Here is a 25184-nt window from a genome sequence, read left to right as displayed (position 1 = left end):
AACCCTTGGGTCATCTCATCTGCCGCCACCGTCGCCGCCACCACTGGTGCTGTGGTTTCCCTGCCCCTTGCACAGGGGCGGCTCCTGTTATGTAATATCAGCAGCCCACAGTGAGGCAGGGCACAGACCGTACAGCTCTGGCCACCTGGAGTGTGTATGGGAGTAGCAGCGGCAGCAATGGAGGCACCCTGAAGACTCCGATTCACCTGGCCTGGAGCGGGGAACATCGCTCACCTCTTGGCAAAACTGGGGGCTCATTGTCCTGCACATTTTGCGAAACCCTTTTATTCCTCTTTACCCCACCCCGATCTACATACCTGGCTGGTCAGCCAGGAATTCCTGCAGGTAAGGGACTGTGCCACTGCCTCAAAGGGCATCATTGTTCCTATGCCTCTTAATGGAAGGGGGGATAATTTCTGTCTCTGAATGCATGGCTAGGGAAAGGGGGTGAAGTCTGAAGTTGAAACAGGAGAGACACACTGAGTGATTCACATTCCCAAGTGAACGTTTAGAACTGTAGAGGTGGCCATGGCTTTTTGGGGAGCTAACCATTCCTTTCAAAACTTTCCCCTGGACAGCAAGTCCTGCTGAAATGTGGCTCCTGGCTGTAGGTACTTGCTCCCTATCAAACCCTTTTCTCTTTGCTATTTATTTCTTGACTTTGCTAGATGACGCTTAATAATTGCAGTTGGTCCCATGAACCTGTTGCATATGTATTTGTGTGTACTCAGGAGAAAATATATATTTCAACAATCTAGTAATATTACTACAGTAGAGTCTCACTTATCCAACATAAACAGGTCGGCAGAATGTTGGATAAGCGAATATGTTGGATAATAAGGAGAGATTAAGAAAAAGCCCATTAAACATCAAAATAGGTTATGATTTTACAAATTAAGTACCAAAACATCATGTTATACAACAAATTTGACAGAAAAAGTTGTTCAATACGCAGTAATGCTATGTAGTAATTACTGTATTTATGAATTTAGCACCAAAATATCACGATGTATTGAAAACATTGACTACAAAAATGCGTTGGATAATCCAGAACGTTGGATAAGCGAGTGTTGGATAAGTGAGACTCTACTGTATATGAGTAATATTCAGATGCATAAATGTGTATGTGCTTTCAAGTCACCTGTTGACTTTTGGTGATCCTAAGAATTTCATAAGATTTTCTTAAGGAAAAGGAGCCCCAGGTGGTGCAGCAGATAAAACCGCTGAGCTGTTGAACTTGCTAACCAAAAGGTCAGCAGTTCGAATCCAGGGAGCGGAGTGAGCTCTTGCTGTTAGCCCCAGCTTCTACCAACCTAGCAGTTCGAAAACATGCAAATGTGAGTAGATCAATAGGCACCTTTCTGGTGGGACGGTAACGGCACTCCATGCAGTCATGCTAGCCACATGATCTTGGAGGTGTCTACGGACAACGCTGGCTCTTTGGCTTAGAAATGGAAATGAGACCAACCCCCAGAGTCAGACACGAGTAGACTTAATATCAAAGAAAAATATTTACTTTTACCTTTCTTAGGCGAGGAATTTTCAGAGGTGGTTTTCACAGTTTCCTCCTGTGAAATACAGCCTACAGAATTTGGTATCTGTTGCTTGTCTTCACATCCAAGTATTAACTAGAACTGAGCCTGGTTAACTTCCAAGACCAGAGATGATCTGGTGCTTTTGTGATATTTTCGCCTTGAGGCATAAAAACTACTATGAAATGTGGAAAGACAAATCCAAGAAAATGTGTGGATATCACTAAAAGCTCCTGCATGTACAGTCATGTGTGCATCCACAAGAAGCCTGAGAAGCTGTGATAGGAAGTAGCTGGAGCAGATGAAAGTAACTGAAGGAAAAAAGATTTGGGTATTTGCAGAAAGAAACATTTTTATCACCTCGCTCAGTCCCAGGTTTGATAATGCTGGCATTCATGACAAGCATGTTTATGAAGTCCCTTTCACCTTGCATTGCAAGATGATTAGGAAATGTTAGAGAAAGCCACTGACTTTCAGACTCATTTATAGTATTGCATAATCGGAGAATGTTGCTTCAGGGTTCTGTGTAGCAGGGCAATGTCATCTGTTGTGAGCTATCCAGGGGCTAAATTTGAAGTCAAGGCTTAGTCCCTAGAATCTGTTTTGAATTTATGGCAGGTAGTCTAAGGACATGCAAGGTATTTGACTCAGGTTGATGCAATGGCAGATTATGGTAGAGATATCAGAATACCTCATGAAAGTTGTCTGCTTCCCCTAGCAACTATAGTCATCAGTATATCACAGTTAATTTTAAGGTCCAGTTCAGTATTTTAATGGTGTATTTCATATTGTATTTAATAATCGGGATTTTTAGTATTTATTTGTTTCTCCTATATGTGAAAGAGCTATGATCGAAGTACTGAATAAACTAGGACAGTAAGGAAGCATGTGCTTAATGGACCAGTTGGGAAATATCAGTACAGGAAGCTGTCAATTTCCATAGCAGACTATTTGTGTGTTTAACCCCATATTGTCTACTCTGAAGATCTTGATAGGAGGGGATTTTCCCAACACATGCTACCCAAGCAATGCAGCTATGAGATCAGAGTTAATGGCACAGGTCTATTTCATGGAATCAGCATATTGGGTCCACCTACCAGTCACATACGTTCTCCTACAGCATTGGCTTATTGCATAGCAGTAAGGTTACTTTATTGTCAATTCTTTTCAGTATTGCTGCTGGGCATTTGCAAGAACATTTTGGACTGCAATACATCTATTTTAAACCTTTGAAGCTGTAATTCCCACCCCAACTTTTTTCTACTGTAGTCATGCTGCTGGGGGATTCTGGGTGCTGTAGTCTACAAAAGTAACTTTCCTCCATACACTATTCTAATATCTCTTTTTATCACTACTTAGCCTCAATAAATCCACAAGCAGAAGATAGACGTTTCCCATGTGTTGGGAGAGGGGATAAAGCACCATGACAGAGGTGATACTTTGCAGGCAGAAGGCCCCAGGTTAATCCTTTGCAAAGGATCCTTCCTGAAATCTGGAAAGCTGGAGTCAGTGTCAATAGCACTGGGTTAGATAGTCCAATGGTTTGACTTAAGAGGGAACATCTTACTATGCCTTTAGCTACCACCTGGTACTCCACTTCACATTATCTATGAACACGGAGGTTCGATTTTCTGTTGTAGATAATGATTATTCATACATCTATTAGATTGTTTAAAACAATTCCTTTTTTTAAATCTCTCTAAACCTGTGATTCCCATACTATGTTCCACGGAACCCAAGGGTTCTGCACAAGCATTGTAGGGGTTCAGTGGAAAATCTTAGGAGTTACTTACCTGAAGGTTGGGTTGCTGATCTGAAGGTTGCCAATTTAAATCCGTGAGACAGGGTGAGCTCTGTCTGTCAGCTCTAGCTTGCAGGGACATGAGAGAAGCCACCCAGCTAACACATCTGGGCATCCCCTGGGCAACGTCTCTGTAGAAGGCCAATTCTCTCACACCAGATGCAACTTGCAGTATGTTCTCAAGTCACTTCTGACACAATAAAAAGTGGATTTTTTTAAACTTTTCAAAATGTCTGTTAGAATTCAGTGTGCCTCTGATTTAAAAACAAAATTGGAATCTGTGCTACTAAATGGCTTTTCGGTAGAGTTAATAGATGTACTGTATACCCATCAGCAGTTGGAAAGGTTATTCGAGCAATGCTCCCCTTTGTGCCCACCTACGGGTGCAAATCAGGCTTTTCAGCCTATGTTTAATTTAGAAGTAAGTTGGATGCTGCCCTGTATTTATGTATTTAGCCTAATTTCAAAACTATTTTAAGTCCAAAAATGAAACAACCCCATTCATCATTATAGGTGTGAATCCAATATTTTCCTGAACAAAAATGAAGGTTTGTGGTTATTTTTTAAATGTTTTCTCTTTATTTCCAAACCTAATACATTATGCAAAATACTCAGGCTGTAGGCGTAGATGAAAGAACTTTGTGCGTTCACAATAATTAGTAATAGAGGTCGGGTTCTAGACTGTGGGAAAATGAGAGACAGAGTTAGGATTCCATGAGAGAGAGAAAAGTCTTCTCGGGTTCCATGACTGAAAACGATTGGGAACCTCTGCTCTAAAGTAATGAGATCATCAGCTCACCTTGTGATAATGTATCTTGGCACTCCAGGTTTATATAATCTTGGATCCCCAGCTGTTGCTGGACAAAATTGTACCCCAATAATATCTGGAAATCCAAGATTGTATACACTGTCCTAAAAGCATCTCATGATCACAGTGCAAAGTCTTATTATCTGGTTCCAAGATTTGGTATACAACCTTTATTTGTGCTGGTTTTCATCTAGATTTCTGAATAAGAGAGTTGTTGATAGAATGAAACTTTTTAAAATTTGCTTGATTAATTGCTTTTGGGGGGGCATCTGATTAAGTGAATCCATAATATGAAAACACTGCTCAAGTCTTCCTCATATAAATGCCCTTGACGCTGTACAGAAAGCTCTGGGTGTGGTTCTCTCTCTCTCTCTTTCTTGTGCAACATCCCAAATGGAGGGCAAGGAAATTGCAGGGTTAACCTCATGTTGAAACATGCAAGGCAAAAGGCAAAGGGTGAGAGGCGATAACGGACCACAGAGAAAGGATGGAGGAAGAAGTGGAGGCTGTGTTAGCTTTCAGATCGCTAGAGCTTCCTAGAATAGCTTGCCTCACCTTCTAGAGAAAAGGGCCTCCACTTCCCAGGCAGAAAGGCTGGCTGAAACTAGTAGCAATGAACTGTGGTTAAAGCCAGTACCCACAGCCAGACTTTAATGGCTTGGTTCTAAGGCACCAATTAACCAGGAAACCTATATTCCTAGACCTTGCATTTTTAAGGGGAGTGTGAGACAGCAAAGCCCAGAATTCCCCGCCACTGTTGCTCAAAAAACTCAATTTCCAAACTCAACTGTAATATGTGTAGTGGAAAAACACCACTTGATGATCTGCTATTACAGCGATTCTCAACCTGTGGGTCTCTAGGTGTTTTGACCTACAACTCCCAGAAATCGCAGTCAGTTTACCAGCTGTTAGGAGTTGAAGGCCAAAACATCTGGGGACCACAGGTTGAGAACCACTATGCCATTGCCTACTTTTGACTGTTGGGAGCCATCCAAGATCACTAGTAGAAATAAGTTTTCACTGTTGCTTCCCCCCCCCCCCCCAAATATTTTTCCTTCTGCATCTTGAAATTCCCAAAATAGGATTCTTCTACATGCAAATCTTGCACTGTGCCACATTACCAAGAATCCCACCAAATTGTTTTAACAGATTTCACATTTGTTGTTGTGCCGATTATATTCCGGGCCCAATTCAAGGTGCAGGTTATTACCTATAAAGCTCTAAACGGTTCGGGACCTGCCTATCTTCGTGACCGCGTCGTCCCCTATGAACCCACCCGATCTCTGAGATGTTCTGGGGAGGCCCTCCTCTCGCTTCCGCCCTCCTCACAACTGCGTTTGGTGGTGACGAGAGAGAGGGCCTTCTCGGCCGTGGCCCCCCGACTCTGGAACTCCCTCCCCAGGGAGATTAGGTTGGTTCCCTCTCTATCTTCCTTCAGGAAACAACTGAAGACTTGGATGTTTCAGCAGGCCTTCGGAGATACAGTCATTAATTAATCGGCCCCAGAGGGTTTTTAATAATCTATCCTGTATTTATTACGGTCTTGCCTTTTATGTGTTTTTAATGTAATTTTTTATCCTGTATTGTTGTTTTAATTGATATATTGCATTACTGTTTTATCTGTTTTATATTGTGATTGTATTATGTTGCTTATATTTTGTCCTTGTGTTGTTTGGGCCTCTGCCCCATGTAAGCCGCCCCGAGTCCCCACGGGGAGATGGTGGCGGGGTATAAATAAAGTATTATTATTATTATTATTATTATTATTATTATTATTATTATTGTGTGCTTCAAGTCATTTCTGATTTATGGCAACCCATAAGAGAACCTATCATGGGGTTCTTGGTGAGATTTACCTTTGCCTTCCTCTAAGGCCCCTTCCACATAGCTGTATAAAATCCACATTGAACTGGATTATATGGCAGCGTGGACTCAGATAACCCAGCTCAAAGCAGATATTGTGGATTATCTGCCTTGATAATCTGGGTTATATGGCTGTGTGGAAGGGTCTGAGACAGAGTATAACTTGCAAAGTTCACCCAATGATTTTCCATGCCTAAACAGGAATTTTAACCCTCGTCTCTGGAGTAGTAATCCAACACTTAAACCAGGAAAACTCGCTAGTTCCCATTTAGTTAATGTTTCTGTCTGTGTTCCTAGAGAACCTTGGGAATAATACTTGTGAAGAGGATGTGGTGGTGTACCAGACTCTCATAACAGCAAAGTTATAAAATAACAACAAAATACAACAAGAGTCCCATGGCATCTTGAAATCTTCTTAGATGTATTCTATGAGCTTGGTGGACCATTGGTAATTGAATTGTATTAGAAGTTGATTCTGGCTCAGGAAAGTTTAGGCCACAATATTTTTGGAAGATTTTCTCAGAGCTTACTTCTATTCTTCGCTGTATTCCCTGGGATTTCTTGTGATAGCTGAAGTGGAATGAGATCAATATTTATGTGTCTAGTTTTTCTCACTCCAAGGTAAAAGTGTTGTGGAATCATGCAAGATGTATATTTGCAATGTCTTTAGCCTTCTCTGCCAAAGAGTGCTGGTGTCTTACCAAACTATAAATCCCAGGATTACATAGCCTTGGCAATTGCAGTGGTATCAAACTGCATCCTTAGGGCCCTTCCACACAGCCATATAACTCAGAATATCAAGGTAGAATAACCCACAATGTCTGTTTTGAACTGGAATAGCTCAATCCACACTGGCATATATCCCAGTTCAAAGCAGATAATGTGGGATTTTATTCAGCTGTGTGGAAGGGGCCTTAGCTAGGCAGTTAGGGCCATTCCACACTGCCTCTTTATTCCAGGACCTGATCCCAGATTATCTGTTTATCCCATGTTATTGGCAGTGGGGACTCATATATTCCAATTTAAAGCAGATAATCTGGGACCAGATCCTGGAATAAAGGGCAGTGTGGAAGGGTACAGAGTAAGGCCCTTCCACACTGCCCTTTATTCCAGAATCTGGTCCCAGATTATCTGCTTTAAATTGGAATATATGAGTCCCCATTGCCAATAACATGGGATAAACAGATAATCTGGGATCAGGTCCTGGAATAAAGAGGCAGTGTGGAATGGCCCTAACTCTACAGAGAGTTTCTCCCTTTTGTGTTTCTTTTAACATTGGGGCAAATGGGTTGAGCAAGAGTTCTACCAGACATTTTATCTTTCTTGGCATACGTTTGCCCTCCTAGTTTCATTCTAAGGGCCCTTCCATACAGCCATATAACCCAGAATATTAAGGCAGATAATCCACAATATCTGCTTTGAATTTTGTTATCTGAGTCCACACTACCATACAATCCAGTTCAATGTGGATTTTATACAGCTGTGTTGGAGGGGCCTAAGATGCAAATTTTGAAACCACGCTCTTCTATCAAGCCCTGGTAACAATATGTTACAAACTGAAAGGATAAGTCAAACAAAAGTTAGTTATATGGACCCTTTTATGCTACAAAGTCATAGCAGTATTTTGGTTTTTTATTTACTCAGTGTATACCCCACTTTTCTCCTGCAAATCTTTTGTGAATCCCAGATATCATACAATTATAGTGCAAAAGACCTTCCCCCATATGTAATCCAAATCCCATTAGTCCCAGACAGCATTGCAAAGTGATGAGGAATGTGAAGAGTTGTAGTCCAAAATATTTGGCAGGCCCTACATTGAGAAAAGCTAGATTAACTCTTTGAATGCCCTTGTGGGAGTAGATAATTGGCTCATCTAATACTATTGGGGCCCCTGGTGGCACAGCATGTTAAAGCGCTGAGCTGCTGAACTTGCGGACCAAAAGCTCCCAGGTTCAAATCCCAGGAACGGAATGAGCGCCCGCTGTTAGCCCCAGCTCCTGCCAACCTAGCAGTTCGAAAACATGCAAATGTGAGTAGATCAATAGGTACCGCTCCGGCGGGAAGGTAATGGTGCTCCATGCAGTCATGCCGGCCACATGACTTTGAAGGTGTCTATGGGCAATGCTGGTTCTTCGGCTTAGAAATGGAGATGAGCACCAACCCCCAGAGTTGAACACAGCTGGACTTAACGTCAGAGGAAACCTTTACCTTTACTAATACTATCTAGGGTAAATACTATCTATTTCTACTTAATTTCTACTCAATTATATTCTGCCTTGCCATTCCAAATAGTGCTCAATGTACAAAAGTTAAAAAACACAATATAAAAAACAAAATAGCAATTAAAACATATAAGTAGATCCATTAAAAGTACGTATATCCAAAAAGAAGAATTAGAAGAAGAAGAAGAAGAAGAAGAAGAAGAAGAAGAAGAAGAAGAAGAAGAAGAAGAAGAAGAAGTCACCTGAAATAAAATGCATTTTGAGGGTGCTTTACTGCCTCATTACACTGAGCATGAATTCACTTGAAAGCCGGTTTCTTCCTCCTGCAGAATTCTGTGGTTTGTAGTTTGGTGAGGCCCAGGACTTGTCTGGCTGAGCTGTTTAAAGCCCTCTCCCTAAAGTGGATTTAAAGTGGATCCAAACTCTAGTGTGATGAGATCCCTATTCCTCATCTTTTTCCTCCATTAAACGTTTCTCTTAAAAGCTAAACGCTGGTTGAATTAAATCTTTTCTTCTTCATCATCCACGTAGTCGTTTCCAACTCTTCATGCCCTTATGGACCAGTCTTTGCCTGACAGCAAAGGTGGTGTTGGCCTGACTTCCAGGACCTGAAAAAAGCCACCAAGAGGTCTCCCGTGGAGCTTAAAACCCAGACAGCTTCAAATGGGAGGACATGGTTTTTCCATTAAGTCCAGTGGTTCTCAAAGTGTGCTCTGTGGAGCTCTTGGGGCTTTGCGAAGCATCCTGAGGAGCTCCATGGTTTCCTCCTCCCTCCCCCCTCCTCCCCCCACCAAGCTTTCCCTCCTCCCCTTCTTCCCCTCCTTCACCACCAAAAGCCTTTTCCCCTCACCTCCCACACCCCAAAACCCTTTCCCGCTCACGTTCTTCACCACCCAGATCCTTTCTCCCTCGCTTTCCTTGCTTTCCAAACCCCATTTCCCTCCCACTGCTCAGGGACTGCTTTGATGGTGCTTTTCCCCATGGCAGAAGGGGGTTGGACGGGATGCCCCCTGGGGTCTTCCACTGAAATACTGTTAAGTTTATGTTGGTCAAACAGGTGCCCATTCCTGATATATATACTTTATATATAATATAATAGTATCTTATATGAGTGAGGTGAGCTCCTGCTGTTAACCCTGGCTTCTGCCAACCTAGCAGTCTGAAAACATGCAAATGTGAGTAGACCAATAGGTACCACTCTGGTGGGAAGGTAACAGCGATCCATGCAGTCATGCTGGCCACATGACCTTGGAGGCGTCTACGGACAATGCTGGCTTTTCGGCTTAGAAATAGATATGACCACCAACCCCCAGAGTCGGACACGACTAGACTTAATGCCAGGGAAAAAACCTTTACCTTTACCTTGTATATAATAAATAAACATTTATTGATGCTCCGTGAGAAACTTTTGCTTCCAAAAGGGCTCCAAGGTTGAAAAGGTTTGAGAACCCCTGGCCTAGTCCCAAACCTGCTGTGTTGGGCACCAACTCTGTAGGACTTCAGGTGGAAGTCTTTCTCATTCTTACGTGGAATTTCCGGGTCTAAAATTAGGGCTGTTCAACATGCAATGCTTACCATTACTGCTCCTCCTCAGTTGATAAGAATGAAATTGATCTTAAGAACAGGCCTAGACTTTACATTTACCAAGAGGAATCAGCCTTCTTTCAATAGATTTTCCATAATTTTAAAGAAACACCACGGGCTGCCCCAATTTTGCCACCTTCTCACTTTTATATAGTGGGGAAGGCATTCATATTGTCTTCAGATTTTGAATTTTAAGTCTGACAGATATAAGTGGGGAACAGAATTTTGGCACTGAGATCTCAATGGAAAACATATCTGCAGAGAAGTTCATCATTCACTCCCATTCCATTGGTTGCAGTGGGACTCAGTCAAGGCTGCTATTGCTGGACTTGTTGGTTTTCCTCACTTCATAGAATCATAGAATAGTAGAGTTGGAAGAGACCTCATGGGCCATCCAGTCCAACCCCCTGCCAAGAAGCAAGAAATCGCATTCAAAGCACCCCTGAGTAGTGAGAGATGCCAGGGTGTGCCAAAGTGTACTGCTGCAAACATCTCTTCACAATTATCAAGATGAGCAGACTTATAGCAATAATAGGGCCATTTCCAAGTAAATTAAATCTGTCAAAATGAATTATTGCCATTTTAGCTAGTTAATTGGACACTTCTTCCATTGGCTTTGTATATGATTGAAAACAATAATTCTTAACCTAGAAGCGGATATACATATTAATATGGTGTCATCTTTTAAGATGCATTTCTCCAGTGTAGAGGGAAAGGGAAAATGCCTTTCAGTGGCAGTACTTGCTATCTGCAGTTTTTATATAGTCTCCTTTGAAGGTTTGGTGTCTTTGTTAGTGGTTTTCTTACATATGGAAAGGGGAAGCAGGCGGTGAGGTGTAAAAGCAAATATAGTCACCATACAAATTCTATAGGATAAGACTATTTCCAAGAAGACTAATCCATGTACAAAAGGAACTGCTAGGAATGGGAATTTTTTAAATTAGAAACCTGCTTCCATTATCTCCTATATTGGTGTTCCCTAAACTCTGGTTTTCCAAGTATTTTGGTCTTCTGCTCCCAAAATCCATGATCACTGGCCAAGGCAGCTTAGACTTCTGGAAACTGAAGCCAAAACACCTGAAGTAGTAAATTTGGGGAGTCACTGCCCTGAATGATCCATGGCTATTTTTGCCTTCTGGAGCAGACAAAAGCTGTGATGGGTGGGGAATCTCAATGGCTCAAAGTTTTCCTCCAAGTATCATGGTTGTGACATGACCTTATGAAGACTGAATGTCGTAGGAGCTACATAACTTATTTTTCCAAATAACCTCAGTGTCCTGAGGTTAGGGAAACCTTTTAATGGTAGTTGTTGTAATGTTATTAATTGTTACATATAGGGTGTCCAAATTGGGTTATTTTCTAAATTGGTGTATTATGTGTTTAGTTGAGTATGTATTTTATGTAATGATGTATATGTAATTGTGTCTTTTAATCCTTTGTACATCACTTTGAATCGCATCCATGGGAAAAAGCGAGATAGAAATGAATTATTAATAAAAATAATAATTGTGATTCTTCTTCACTGCTGAAAAGTAAACCTCTAATTAGGACTTTATTTTTCTTTTCTTTTTGTTGTATCAACCTAGAGGCGTGATCATGGATGATGGGTTGTGTTGTGAAATTTCGAGGTTGGGGGGTGTTTAATTTTGTTGTTATGCTCGGTGCCAGGATTCTATCACTCTTTTATATATATAGAAGTGAGGAATTGTTGATCCTTCAGATCAGGGTTTCTCAAACTATGCTCCTTCTGGTGTTTTGGACTTCGATTCCCAGAAACCCCAGGAACTGTGGGAGCTGAAGTCCAAAACATCTGGAGGAACACAGTTTGAGAAACTCTGCTCCAAATGTTTTGGCCTATGGTCTTTTCATTCTCATTCTGTGCACCAAAAATATTAGGACTGTAGGAGTCCTAATCTATAACATATTGAGCGTCCAAGGGTTTTGCTTCTCCTCAGTAGACAATCCTTGTTGAGTCTGTTGGAAAGAACTGTGGGGTTCATGGGCCGGGCCTGTCCAGATGTTATGTCAGCTCCTTCATCTCCATGTTATTATGGCACATTGTAGGGGTGTGAAAAGTACCCAAGATAAATGATAACTCAAAGCTTTGACCTACCATGGAACTTTATTTTATGCACTCATGTCTGGGCCAAGATTTTGGTACCAGACACATAGCAGCAAATACACATACACACACCCAACTTCAGTGATATACCCTAAAGCCACCCAAGTGATTCATCACATGAGACAGAAAATCCCACAAATGCTTCTCCCCATCCATAGGACAAATCATACATTAAAGGTAAAGGTTTTCCCCTGACATTAAGTCTAGTCGTGTCTGACGCTGGGAGTTGGTGCTCATCTCCATTTCTAAGCCAAAGAACCAGCATTATCCATAGACACCTCCAAGGTCATGTGGCCAGCATGACTGCATGAAATGCCGTTACCTTCCCGCCAGAGCAGTACCTATTGATCTACTCACATTTGTGTGTTTTAGAACTGCTAGGTTGACAAAAGCTGGGGAAACCCGCTCCCCGGATTCAAACCATCGACCTTTCGGTCAGCAAGTTCAGCAACTCAGTGGTTTAACCCGCTGTGCCACCGGGGGCTCCTATCACACATTAACAAATCAAATTTACAGTCTTTCTAACAACTGTGATCTGCTGTCTATCACAGCTTCTTTGTTCTGCCTCATGATAGAGCTGGCTCTTCTGCACACAAACCATGCATATCTGCACACAAACTATCAAAGGGTCAGCATAGCTGCTGAAGCAGGTCGATGCAACTGAAGTGAAGGAGCTGGAAGCACAAAAAGAGCCCTCACAATTTTTTAGGTGCAGGATATGCTGCATGGGAAAAAAAAACTCCCTGTATGGTTCCCATAGTATTTATATGTAAATAAAATTTTAAAATTATACATTCCCATTTATACCTATAAATTGGCACATACAACATTTATGCATGGCTTTTTTTACATTTCTTACCTTATTTTGACAATACATCTCCCCCTTTTTTAGCAATGTGTAAGGGATCATCCTAATGCATTTACATATATGAGAAAGAGAAAATATGCAAGATAAATGAAGCAAATGTGCCATATTTTTCTTGTGTTGCACAATTTATTTTGTTTTTCTTAATCAAGGCTAGTTGTGTGATCTCCACCCTTAACCACAGGAAATCTTATTCAACAACTCCTCTGGGTTCAGAAATTTCACCAGGCATTGTCCACCCACTTTTGGGGCCCCTTCTACATTGCCATATAATCCAGTTCAAAGCAAATAATCTGGATTTTTTTTTGGCAGTATAGAATGGACCTGGGTATTCTCTTGCAGCCATGTGAACTAGTAATTTTCTTCAAATACAGAGAACTATAAATGAAATCAGAAATTTTAAACTATAGATCTCAAGAAACTACATTTCAAAACCAATTTCCCATCCATTGGCTTTTCTGTTCTTCCACGAGATCATAGAATGCCTGACCACTAACATGGTTCATCTTGCTCTCCCCGTCTCCTTTCCCCCAAAAGTTTGAATTAATTATTGTTGTGTAGTGTGTACCTTTTTAAGAAGTAAACCCAGAAAGCTTTGGAGCTGGCAAACCTCCAAGTAGGCAGACAAAGGTTGGATGGTTTCCTTGAAGTGACTGGCTTGACCTTGAAGGAACTGGAGGTGGTGGCGGCCAACAGAGACCTCTGGCCTGGACTGGTCCATGAGGTCACGAAGAGTCAGAAACAACTGTGTGATTGAAGAAGCAGAAGCAGACAAAAGGAATTATTTCAGTTCTGAGCTGAAGCTAGGAGGAACCGTAAGGTCCTGCACCACTGAATAGTCTCAAGCCTCTTGCATTAATGTTTCTTTAAGGTCAGATGTTGCTCTGTATTCTAGAAGATTTCAATAAATGTCTGTGCATTGTAGACAGCATTGTGGCATACTTTCTCCACAAAAAATATATATGAAAATTTGGTAACCACAACAAAGGCCATCCCACCAGTATCAGCAGCATGAGACTTTGGCTTAGTGACCTATGATGTCCTTCCGCCAGAGTCTGAGGCAGAATCAGGACTGGTCCTAAATATTTTCCTAACTGTGATAGACAACTTCCTTTCCATCCCACACTGAGAAGCTGATTGGATTGACTGTAAAAATGACTTCAACATAGAGATTGGGAAAGCATCATCCACCACCCATCTGCAGAAAGATAACTTTGATGGGTTGAATGGTGTTTGTAGCTCTGTTCTTTAGCTTCTAGGAAGGTCAGTAGCCACTGCTGTGAGACTAATATATGTCACTGAGTGTTTGTATACTGAAAATGGCTCCTGTATTTTCAAAGGTTGGGTAGAAGAGGGGATTTCAGCTGGTGTTGGTTGTCATGCAACTTTGTAACAAGTATCCCAGCTGAAATTCCCTCTTACATACAACCTTTGAAAGCAGAGGAGTCATTTCATGTTTTCCAAATGGCAACTCAAAAATAGCCATATATCTCTAACTAATGGTAGAGCTGGTCATAGTGCAAAATTGGGTGGTGACTTCTTCAATTTGCCTTGATACTTTTTCATGAATAGTTTGAAAGTACAGTAGAGTCTCACTTATCCAACATAAACGGGCCGGCAGAACGTTGGATAAGTGAATATGTTGGATAATGAGGAGAGATTAAGGAGAAGCCTATTAAACATCAAATGAGGTTATGATTTTACAAATTAAGCACCAAAACATCATGTTACACAACAAATTTGACAGAAAAAGTAGTTCAATATGCAGTAATTCTACGTAGTAATTACTGTATTTACGAATTTAACACCAAAATTTCACGATGTATTGAAAACATTGACTACAAAAATGCGTTGGATAATCCAGAATGTTGGATAAGCGAGTGTTGGATAAGTGAGACTCTACTGTACTGTTTTTCTTTTAATTTTAGTGATATCCCAGACTCTGGACTATTTCTAGCTCATTGCAATAACTAAAGATAGTCTCCTAATACAAACCTACAAGCTTCAATGCTCATTTTGGAATAGGGAGACAGGATGCATATATCAGTATCTTCCGGTACCACAGATCAACTCCCAAGCAATATACTCCCCATTTCAGAGACTTTGACACAGAACACTCCGAAGAAGTGTTCCACCCCAGGAAGGAGTATTTCCTCTGTGGAAGGTCTGCAGAACTCCAGGTCACCACAGATTCAGATGCAGCCCCTCGATCTATAGGCCAGCAGCTTTAGGGCAATGCATGACTAATGTGTTTTCATTGATGATGGGGGATGTCTGGATCGAATTACACCATTGTATTGACAGAATGCCCCACATTCTCCACCTCAAATTTGGTGGCCTCAAGTCCCCCAAGACAATGGGCCTGGGAGTAGCACTTGTCTTGGAGTGCTGCAGGATGGGGAAACGGAGCTCCCAGTGGAGACCCAGCTAACCTCTTGACATTTGATATTGCAGCCCTCCAAGAGACATGGCTCACCACTGCAGTTGGGCAGTCAAATCTACCAGGATGTGTATCCTGGTCCAGACAAGAAAAAAAGTTTAATTATAAGTCTAATTTGTAGTTAGTCTTATTAAGACATGTACATTCCCTGCCTAAGAAGACACTATGAAATTAATGGTGTTGACACAAGTTGACAGGTGACTTGAATGTGCATGCATACACATTAACCATTTTTGAATTTTCGCACTTGCTATATTTTCTTGTGGCTCATTCATTCCAAGTGCTATTTACACTTTTTCTCTTATTCTCTTTCTCTCTCTTGCAGTAACACATGCACAAGTCATTAACTTTCCTGCCCTACCCACACATGCATTCAATTCTTGCACATATTTATCCCCCCTCCTGCTCCCCGTCTTCTGTTAGATATATATGCTACCAAATATATTAATAATGTTCTGCTATTTTAATAACTAATTCATGCCAAAACAAATAATAGCATAAAAAGCAGTCAGTAACTGCTTAAGAAGTTTTGATACTATTTTCTTGATTTGAAACTTCCAGATGCTCTTCCTTGGCAAACCAGTATAGAATGAATAGTTTGAACATGGTCTGACCAAGGTACAGATTATTATGATCTCTTCTATTTTGATTATGTATCTCAATTCACCAAGTCCATTGCTGAACTCAGGCAGCTGGCAAGGATGTTGCCTGCTTTCTTGAAGTCAAGTGACAAAGAGCAATTCAGCTTGGTGGCATTTTACTCAAAAGTTTCAAAACCTTCTTGGGAGCCCTTCCAGACAGGCCCTATATCCCAGGTTTTCTGTTTATCTCAGATTATCTGCCAATGGGGACACATATAATCCAGTTTAATGCAGAAAACTTGGGATCGGATCCTGGATATAGGCCTGTCTGGAAGGGCCCTGAGTGGTTTGTATTGAGTAATAACAAGGAGGACAAGACAGAACCCTCTGAAATAGCATGAGCCAGTTATAATCACACTGGAAGTACTGGAATATAGTAGCTCCTAAGGACCAACCTTGCCCAGTACGGAAAGCTATCAGGTAATACTGAAATCCCCCTTTCTCTAGTTTTCTCTCTCCAATTTGTACCCAGCCTCTTGACACCCCTGTGAATAAGGCTGTAGAAATATCACTCCCAATCATCCAGTTACCACAAGGGGAGAAGAGCTCCCACCCTTTCCAGGGAAAGCTCATGGCAGCTGATAAGAAAACTCTTATCTTTCTCTTGCAGGCGCAGAGTGGGTACCCTTGTGGCTTCATGAATGTCTGATCCAGGCAGCTGTGCGCTGCAGATTCACAGAGCCTGCTCTGAGGTAAGGCAGTGTGGGGAGGGGAAGCAGGACACTGGGCACTTATCAGGGACCAGATGGGCCCACCCACACCAAGCCTGGGTTGAGAAAGGCTGAGCAGGGTCCTCCAAAATTATCCAGTAAGGGAAGGTCACCAGCTATCACTCAGATTTTTGTGCAGATGTTGGGTCCACTACAGCTGTATTGGCATAGGCACATCACTTTTACTCTGTTGCCACTCACTGTCTTAGGGCTCATGACATGTTTCATGTACACACACCTTTTCCTTCTTGGACTTGTACGTGTTTGAATTCCTAAAAGCAAATGCTAAATCTTTACCTATGTAGCTACACATCTCAATAACTGTGATGCAGAGTTTCAGCCTTCCAGGAACAGTAGCACTCTCTCCTCATTCTCGCTTGTTAGCCACTGGGAAATATTCTCAGTAGCCTATGCAAGCCTCTTTGAGTCTCTTGTAGAGTGAGAAAACAGAGTATAAAGAAACGTAATATTTTTTTTCAGTGTCAGGAGCGACTTGAGAAACTGCAAGTTGTTTCTGGTGTGAGAGAATTGGCCATCTGCAAGGACATTGCCCAGGGGACACCCAGATGTTTTATGATTTACCATCCTGTGGGAGGCTTCTCTCATGTTCCCACATGGCGAGCTGGAGCTGACAGACGGGAGCTCACCCTGCTCTCTGGATTCAAACTATTGACTTTTTTGTCAGCAGTCCTGCCAGCACAAGGGTTTAATCCATTGTGCTACTGGGGGCTCCAACATAATAATAAACATAATAAACATAACAACAACAATAATATTCTCTGCATGAACTGACCTACTACTCCCTTCTGCTGTACTCTAGGATTTCCAGTAATTAGGATCTATGTAACTCTAATCATAGCTCTTCATTTTCCATAGCCAGATTTATTCTTATAAATGCAGTATGGCTCTCTCTTAGCATATGCCAATTTTATATACATTTGTCTAACACAGTGCCTAGGCCTTCCAATATTTCTATTCACATGGTCTATATATTCCTGGTGAAAGGTCAGTGGAGGCAGAAATAGATCTTTATTCTTATACCGCATAATGGTGTTTGAAGGCTGCTCAGGCTAGTCTTGGGAAGATAGCTTATGGTTGATGCTTTTTATTGCTCCTTTGCCGCATTTGTGCTTTAAAAGGGTCATTTGCATGTGTCCCCCTCCCCTGTAAATCAGCATTAATGGCATTTCTGACTCTAGTACCCTGGCCCTCGCTTTGTGATGGGTTCATCATGTGAGTGTGTGTGTGATGATGATGATGATGATGCTGATGGTGGTGGTGGTAGGGTATGTTGTAATCTTATGATATCAAAAAACAATAACAGCAATGATCAGAAATCAGAGGAGGGGGTTAAGAAGGGTTTAACATATTAGAAAAGTCATTTTTGCCGTCTGTCCATCAGAAGTGGTCTAGAACTTATCTTCCAGAGTTTTTCCTTGGGAATGCTTGAGGTAGGGATAACCTGACCAGGCCAACACTTGTATTTTGTGGTATTATGAACCTGCAGTTGTTGGGACCCATATGATCCAATTGCGTTCCTTTCCACCTTGCAGAGCTTTGCTGCCACGGCTGATTTGGGGGGCAGCTTGCTGGACCAGACATTGGGCAGGGTCCGGTGTGACAAGATGTCTCCCTGCCCACCCCAGCAAGGATGGCCACGGGGTGCCCTCCTCCCCTTATATAACCCATTGGCAGCAGGGGAGCTTAGTTCACAACGGGAGCTTGGTTCACAACGGGAGATGGAGCTCACCTGGCAAGAGATCCTGTCTATCTCGGAATTGCAGGTAAGCATGGCCTTGTCAGAGGATAAAGGGTGAATTGCTAGTGCAGTTGTATGGAGTTTGTCACTTTAGCCTTGACTGCAGTTAAAGCAAGGAGAGAAATACTGCTTTACCTTGCAAGAGGCAAAGAATAAAGATAGTGACTAGGGTTGTGAGCAATGAGAAGATATTGTGCTCAGTACTATGGCCTTCTCTAGGTAAACAAATGTTGGCTCTCAGACTAATTTCATGTGTCCCTTCTTGAACCAATTTCAAAAGCTGCCAGCAAATGATCAGTTCAGACCTTGTGTGAAACATATCAGTTCCTTGTGCACCGTCTTGCTGCAATAAGGGCGAAGGGGTTCTTGTTTTAGAAAGTGTGGGGAAAAGAAGATGTGGAAAGGAATGGCAGTAACCGATTATACAAATAAATGAACTAGTATATGATAGAAATGAGGAGGTGGGACTCAACAAAGGCAGAGAGAAGTGGCAGAAAGGTAAAGGACTCCCAACACATGGAGTGTGGTCCTGTTCAGGCTCACCAACTGCCAGACCATCCCTCCCCATTTCATCCCAGGATGCATATGCACCCAGATATTTTTTTCCTCTTTTCCAGCTGATACAAAACATTCAGCACTGAAAACAGTTTTATGAAGCTGCCTCTTGATTTTGTAATGAATTTCTGCAAGATTTAAGATTCCTTCAAATCTCCTCCCCAATTTTTCAGATGCTGCTTCTGTTAGCGCTCATTACCTTATCTCACCACTAGAGTGAAGGATTTGGATTAGTCCTTAAAGGAGATCTAGCAACTCAAATTTAAATGCAGCCTAGGACCTTATCACATTGGGATACAATCCATTTATATCAGTACGCATCCTGTATTTTTCAGGACTGGATGCATACTGTATTCAGACTGGATGTATACTCTTCCCATCACACCTGAATATTATGATTCTTATGATTTGAAAATACTGCACTTTGACTCATTGCACCAGAGAATGTTGGCTCTTCCCAGTCCGCTTGAATGTCACCTTTTTGTTTTTCCTCCCTAATATTGCACTTTGAAGTAGCCTGGAAGTTTGAATTATCATTCTGGTGAGATGTTATGGAGCCAATTTTTTTTCCTGTCAGGAGCAACTAGAGTTGCTTCTGGAGTGAGAGAACTGGCCATCTGCAAGGACTTTGCCCAGGGGACGCCTGGATGTTTTGATGTTTTACCATCCTTGTGGGAGGTTTCTCTCATGTCCCCGCATGGAGCTGGAGCTGATAAAGGGAGCTCATCCGCGCTCTCCCTGGGTGGGATTCGAACCTGGCAGCCTTCAGGTCAGCAACCCAACCTTCAAGTCACAAGGCTTTTATTCCCTAGGCCACTGGAGGCTCCTATGTGGCCGATGAAATGGATGCTGATTTTCCAATCACACATAAAAACAGCGTCTCAGCAATGTATACAATTGTAGTAAATAAAAAAACACGATTAGAATCCTGTGTGCAATTACTCCGTTTTAGCAATGTTTCTGCATACAGATTCCTACGGATTACAGATGGAATAGGGGAAACGTCATGTGTTAGGATCCATCTTCGGATATGTTCAAAGAGTCTCAGAACCTGAGTATATCCCAATGTGGTAAGGCCCATAGTGATGCCCCTTGCAAAGACTTTACCTACTTTACACTGGGTTTACCATTTTCTAGTTCCCTTTTTGTAATGTTAAGGCAGCCCCCTGCTGGATTTATACTGTAGCTCTATTACCACCTACCTACGGTAGGAGTTGGATTTAATGAAATTTATTTTTCTAAACTTATTGAAGAACACAAGAGCCATCCTGGACTGGATTAGTTTAGTCCAGCATTCACTTCAGCTGGTGGCCACTTAGCTGTCTCAATGAGAGATTCACAAGTAGGTATGCTGAGATAATATCTTTGCTGTTTTTCAGAGAAATAGCCAATGTCTCATATTATAAAAATGCAGACGGGGAGAAAAAATGGAATGTGGCAGCACCTTGAAAACTAATTGGTTGTTACATGAGTGTGAGCCTTTATAGACAGAAATTTAATTCTGCAGAGCTAGCATGGAATAACACCGAAGCCTCAAGTAAAAAGTCATGGGACTCAGATAAAATGTAGTAGGATCCAGAAAGAAATGTAGGGAAAGGACATAATTTTTAAGTTTTTAGATCTTATTACATTCTATCTGACTTTCACAACTGTATAAATATGCTTTATAAGTCAAGGTCTTAGTATCACTCTGTGCTACATCTGAAGAAGTGGGTTTTTATCCATGAAAGCTTACGCTAAAATAGAAAAACAGTAAAAGCAGAGGTGTTGCTACATTTCTTTTTCCCCCTGCCCTTCTTCCTTTCCAAACCTATAATATTGGAGGTGGCATACAGCCATCCTGAATACTGGTTACTGGGGACCCTCAACTTACATAACTGCATCTATCGAATCCTTTCAAAGCTGTCCAGATTGGCAGCAATAATACTTTATGGCAGTAAATTCTGCAGTTCAGATATGTGCTGTGTGAGGAAATCCTGGATGGCTGAAAATTGTGGCTAGTATTCAAAGAAGAAAAGACTTTCTACATAACCTTCCCCATACCTTGCATATTTGTGTACACCGCTATCATGTGTCTTCTTAGGTGCACTTTTTCTTAAGAGAAAACATCTAAGCTTTCCTCACCAGTGAACCATCCCAGCCCACTGCCCTTTTCTGCACTTGTGTGTGATTGTGCTGTTAAATTACTACATGGAACCAGAGACAGCATAGATATGAGCAGCTTGCCTCCGGAAGCTGTTCACTAGCCATGCAGAGGTTTAGTCCCTCTGTGATGGTGTGGATGGAGTCCTAGTTGTGGGATGGTAGGTATCTATTACACACAGCTGCCGTGTTAATCCTGACTCTCCCAACACTGCCCCATTCAGCACATGATTGTGGGGAGAGGTGAGGTGTGTGTAGGAGGGAATGGCAGACAATGGAGGATCTGTCTGGAGGGATGAATTGGCCTTTTGTTCTCGGAGGGAATATTATCAAGCCATCCATTGCAGCATGGTAGGCACCTGCGCAGTCACTTTAGCTCCCCTCCTTTCTCCCACACTCTTGAAATGTCACATGTTATGTAGCAGAACAAGCAGAAGTGAATGGGATTGATAGGTGGTGAGCCTGCCTTTGGAAAACTCAGTTCTTGGTAATAATTTAAAAAACCATGCCTGACAAATCAATAAACACAGCCCTCATCATCCTCCAGAGAAGGAGACTTCACCACGCTCTGAGGCAGTGTATTCCACTGCAAAACAGCTTTCACCCTCAGGAAGTTCTTCCTAATGTCCTTGGTCCTTGTCTCCAGAGCAGTAGAAAACAAGCTTCCCTCTCCTCAATGTGACTTCCTTTCAAATATTTAAACATAGCTATCCTATCCTTCTAAGCCTTCTTTTCTTAGAGCAAAGCATCCCCAGCTCTCCATAGGACATGATTTCCAAATCTTTGATCATTTTTGTTGCGATCCTCGGGAAACACTTCAGCTTGTCACTATCCTTGAAGCACAGGAGCATGTTATGCTGTCTGCAGTCTAGCATCTAGAGGGCCACATATTCCCTGTCCCTAAGAGAAAGTGGGAACACTTACAACCTCTTGACCTAAGTACAGATTATTTGGATGAAGACAGGAGAAGTGAAGCTTTGCAGGCTGGCAGTCAAGGAATAGCTGGGAATTGTCAAATAGCATATCATAGAATCATAGAATAGTAGAGTTGGAAGAGACCTCATGGGCCATCCAGTCCAACCCCCCGCTAAGAAGCAGGAAATCACATTCAAAGCACCCCCGACAGATGGCCATCCAGCCTCTGCTTAAAAGCCTCCAAAGAATATTCCTGCATTGTTTTGAGTTCTGCACTTAACTCTCATCTAAATGAAACCTTCCTCCTGTTGGTCCCTCATATGTCTACTTCCTTCTCAAGTGGAATAGATATTACCACCTGCCTTCTCTCAGCTAACCTCTTATATCCCCACAGGGCCTTGATATGCCAACTGAGAGCTGCTATGACCCCATCACATGTGGCCACCCCCAACAGATGGTCCCACCTCCAAGTTATGGACCCTGCACTGGGATGGAGGACAGCTCACTTCCCAACTACAGTCAACCTGCTTCTGTGTATGAACATATACATCCAGAAACTCTTCCACCCTCTTGTTCTCTCCACAGCTACACAGGAATGCTGATCTCCTCACTTGAGCCTCTGGGGCCTGCCAGGCTGAATGCATGTAAAGGTGGACCAGGGGTAGCCCTGGGCAACGGCGCCTATGGGCCTCAAGGTCCCTGTAAGCCCCAAGAAGACATGGAATCAGACTCTGGCTTATCACTTAACTACAGTGATGCAGAGTCCTTGGAGGCAGAGGGGCTGGAGCAGGCAGAATATACTTCCCTGTACCCCATTGAATATGCACCAGCATATCCAATGCTGACTCCAGTATCAGAGGTGCCCATCTGTGGCCCACACACAGAACTTTCTTTGGAGAAGGGACAAGGCCCACGAGGTGAACTGGCAGGTAGTCGGGACGAACGGCGAGCCCTAGCCATGAAAATTCCTTTCCCTGTTGAGAAAATCATCAACCTCCCAGTGGATGACTTCAATGAGCTGGTGTCACGCTTTCCCCTGAGCGAGCCTCAGCTGGCACTGATTCGGGACATCCGCCGTCGCGGGAAGAACAAAGTGGCAGCTCAAAACTGTCGCAAGCGCAAGCTGGAGACACTGGTGCACCTAGAGAGGGAGCTTGATGATCTGAGTCGTGAGCGCCAGCGCCTGTTACGGGACCGTGGTGAGTTCAACAGGACACTGATGCTTACAAGGCAAAAGCTGGGGGCACTGTACCACCAAGTCTTCTGCATGTTGCATGATGAAGCTGGCAATACCTATTCTCCAGAAGAATATACACTGCAACTCACCGCTGATGGCAATATCTTCCTTGTGCCACGGAATGAACAGCTAGATATTTCTACTGACTGAAGAGGACAGGTCATTGTGGGAACTGACGGACCCAAATTGTATAAGTACCATTTTCAAGTGCATTATCCACATCTGTCTCAAGATCATCTCAATGTAGGAAGCTTGGATTTGAAACTCCAAACCATATGGCCAGAATGGAAGACAATGTGTTCTGATCTAGGACAAAATCACTGCCCTGTATTAGGTGCAGGTAGGATTGGGGAAACCTTACTAGAGTTTAACCCCCCCACCCCACAATCACTCTCTCCAACCTGGTGTGGTCCAGATGTAAGGAGTATACTTTCTATCTTGCAGAGAAAACATGGAAAGCTCCAGCTCTCATTTGGCAAGCTTATGCCCATTTTCTGGTTACTTCACACGTATTTTGTCCTTTAGGTTTGGGCCTTATCTGCATAGTAGCAAAGTGTGAAACAGGCAAGGCTGAGGTCATCCCTGCCACCCTATTGGTCTCTTCCCATGAATCCACACATGACTCTTCGGAGCATTATTTTTTATAAAAACAGTACCATCCTTTTTTAGCACTGGGTGGTGTATGTGCCTTCAAGTTGCTTGTTAACTTATGGCATTAATTCCCTAGGACTTTCTTATGCAAGAAATACTTACAGGTAGTTTTGCCATTCTCTTCCTCCAAAATATAGCCTACAACACCAGGTATTCTTTGGTCTTCCATCCAAGTTCAAACTATGGTTGATCCTGCTTAGCTTCTAGGCAGGTTCATGAGCTAAGCTTGGCTCAGCTAAGTGTTCATATTCCAGAAACTTTGGCCCCTTTTAACACTGCCCCTATATCCCAGGATCTGATCCCAGATTATCTGCTTATCCCAGATTACCTAGCAGTGGAGGCTCATATAATCCAGTTTGAAGCAGATAATCTGGGATCAGATCCTGGGATATATGGTGGTGTAGAAGGGGGCTTAGTGGTGTTTGGAAACCTTCCTTTGTGGGTTTTATATTCTAACTAGTCAACAAGATAGGATTAAATGGGGTTGCACAAATCCAATTTTATAGGAATTTTGTAAATATAACCAGATTTATGCTGAATTCCAAGAAGGTTTAAGGTGCCATTTTAGGGCATCCCCATTTATAAAGTTTTATTCATGCAAAAAACACAGTATATGGAGAGTACTAAGTTACCCTTTAAATATGTTTATGTTTTTGCTGACTTTAGTGAGAAATACTCGACTGTGGCTCAAAGGCCAAACATTTTATCCCAAAACATCCTGTAAGTTATTTTTGGATTTCTATGAGGAAGTTATGTTTCCTCCATGGTATAAATACAGCTGTAAACATAAAGCAACTAATATAATGGATTGGTGACAAACTTAAATGGCTTGGTTACAATAGACTGTTCTCTACTAGAACAATGCATTCTTTAATGTGTATTTTAAACCACAGCCATCTCAATACAGTAAACAAACCCAAGCCAGGATGCATCAGAATGCATGGCATGGAAACACCATGAGTGATCTGAAAGACCAAGTATTTGTAACTCACAAAGAAACATTTCCTTTCATAACCATGTATTTGTAAATAATGTATTTTCCTTTTCTGTAAAAATAAAAAAAATGATCTGGTACACAATTGATTCCCTTTTATTTGCTGCCATGAAAGCATTTAGAGCAAGCACCTTCTTTTAGCAATGTATCAAAATAAGAGGAATTTTAGATCAAGAACTCAAAGGAAAAAACTTTGATTTCAATTGCTTTTTAACTGTTAAGACTTAGTAACCTATGCCCTTCTGCGTCCCATCACGATGACTTCTCAATGTTTGTGTAACTGCACTGAAAAGATAATTCTTTGTATCTTCAAGAATCAACATTACTTTAATGAGAAAATTTA

At 42.1% G+C, this 25184-nt stretch overlaps 1 protein-coding gene across 1 annotated transcript; it reads left to right on the top strand.

Annotated features, from left to right (window-relative positions):
- On the top strand, positions 1–24926 carry nfe2 (nuclear factor, erythroid 2). Its single transcript, XM_062971633.1, has 4 exons — positions 1–345; positions 16489–16570; positions 18142–18372; positions 22354–24926. The coding sequence occupies exons 2-4, from the start codon at positions 16520–16522 to the stop codon at positions 23344–23346; spliced, it is 1275 nt and encodes a 424-aa protein (XP_062827703.1). The 5' UTR covers positions 1–345; positions 16489–16519; the 3' UTR covers positions 23347–24926.
- The last annotated feature ends 258 nt before the right edge of the window (positions 24927–25184 follow it).

This window comes from Anolis carolinensis, chromosome 2 (genome assembly GCF_035594765.1).
Source record: "Anolis carolinensis isolate JA03-04 chromosome 2, rAnoCar3.1.pri, whole genome shotgun sequence".
NCBI lineage: Eukaryota > Metazoa > Chordata > Lepidosauria > Squamata > Dactyloidae > Anolis > Anolis carolinensis.
Note: the sequence above shows the minus strand (reverse complement) of the source record. Positions and strands in the feature narration are given on the sequence as shown.

Bases quoted from the DNA above. Each gene is read 5' to 3' on its own strand.
- nfe2 (XM_062971633.1), top strand. From the start codon at position 16,520: ATGTCTGATCCAGGCAGCTGTGCGCTGCAGATTCACAGAGCCTGCTCT. The intron at 16,571-18,141 runs GTAAGGCAGTGT...TCCACCTTGCAG, and splicing joins TTCACAGAGCCTGCTCTGAG to AGCTTTGCTGCCACGGCTGA. The intron at 18,373-22,353 runs GTAAGCATGGCC...ATATCCCCACAG, and splicing joins TGTCTATCTCGGAATTGCAG to GGCCTTGATATGCCAACTGA.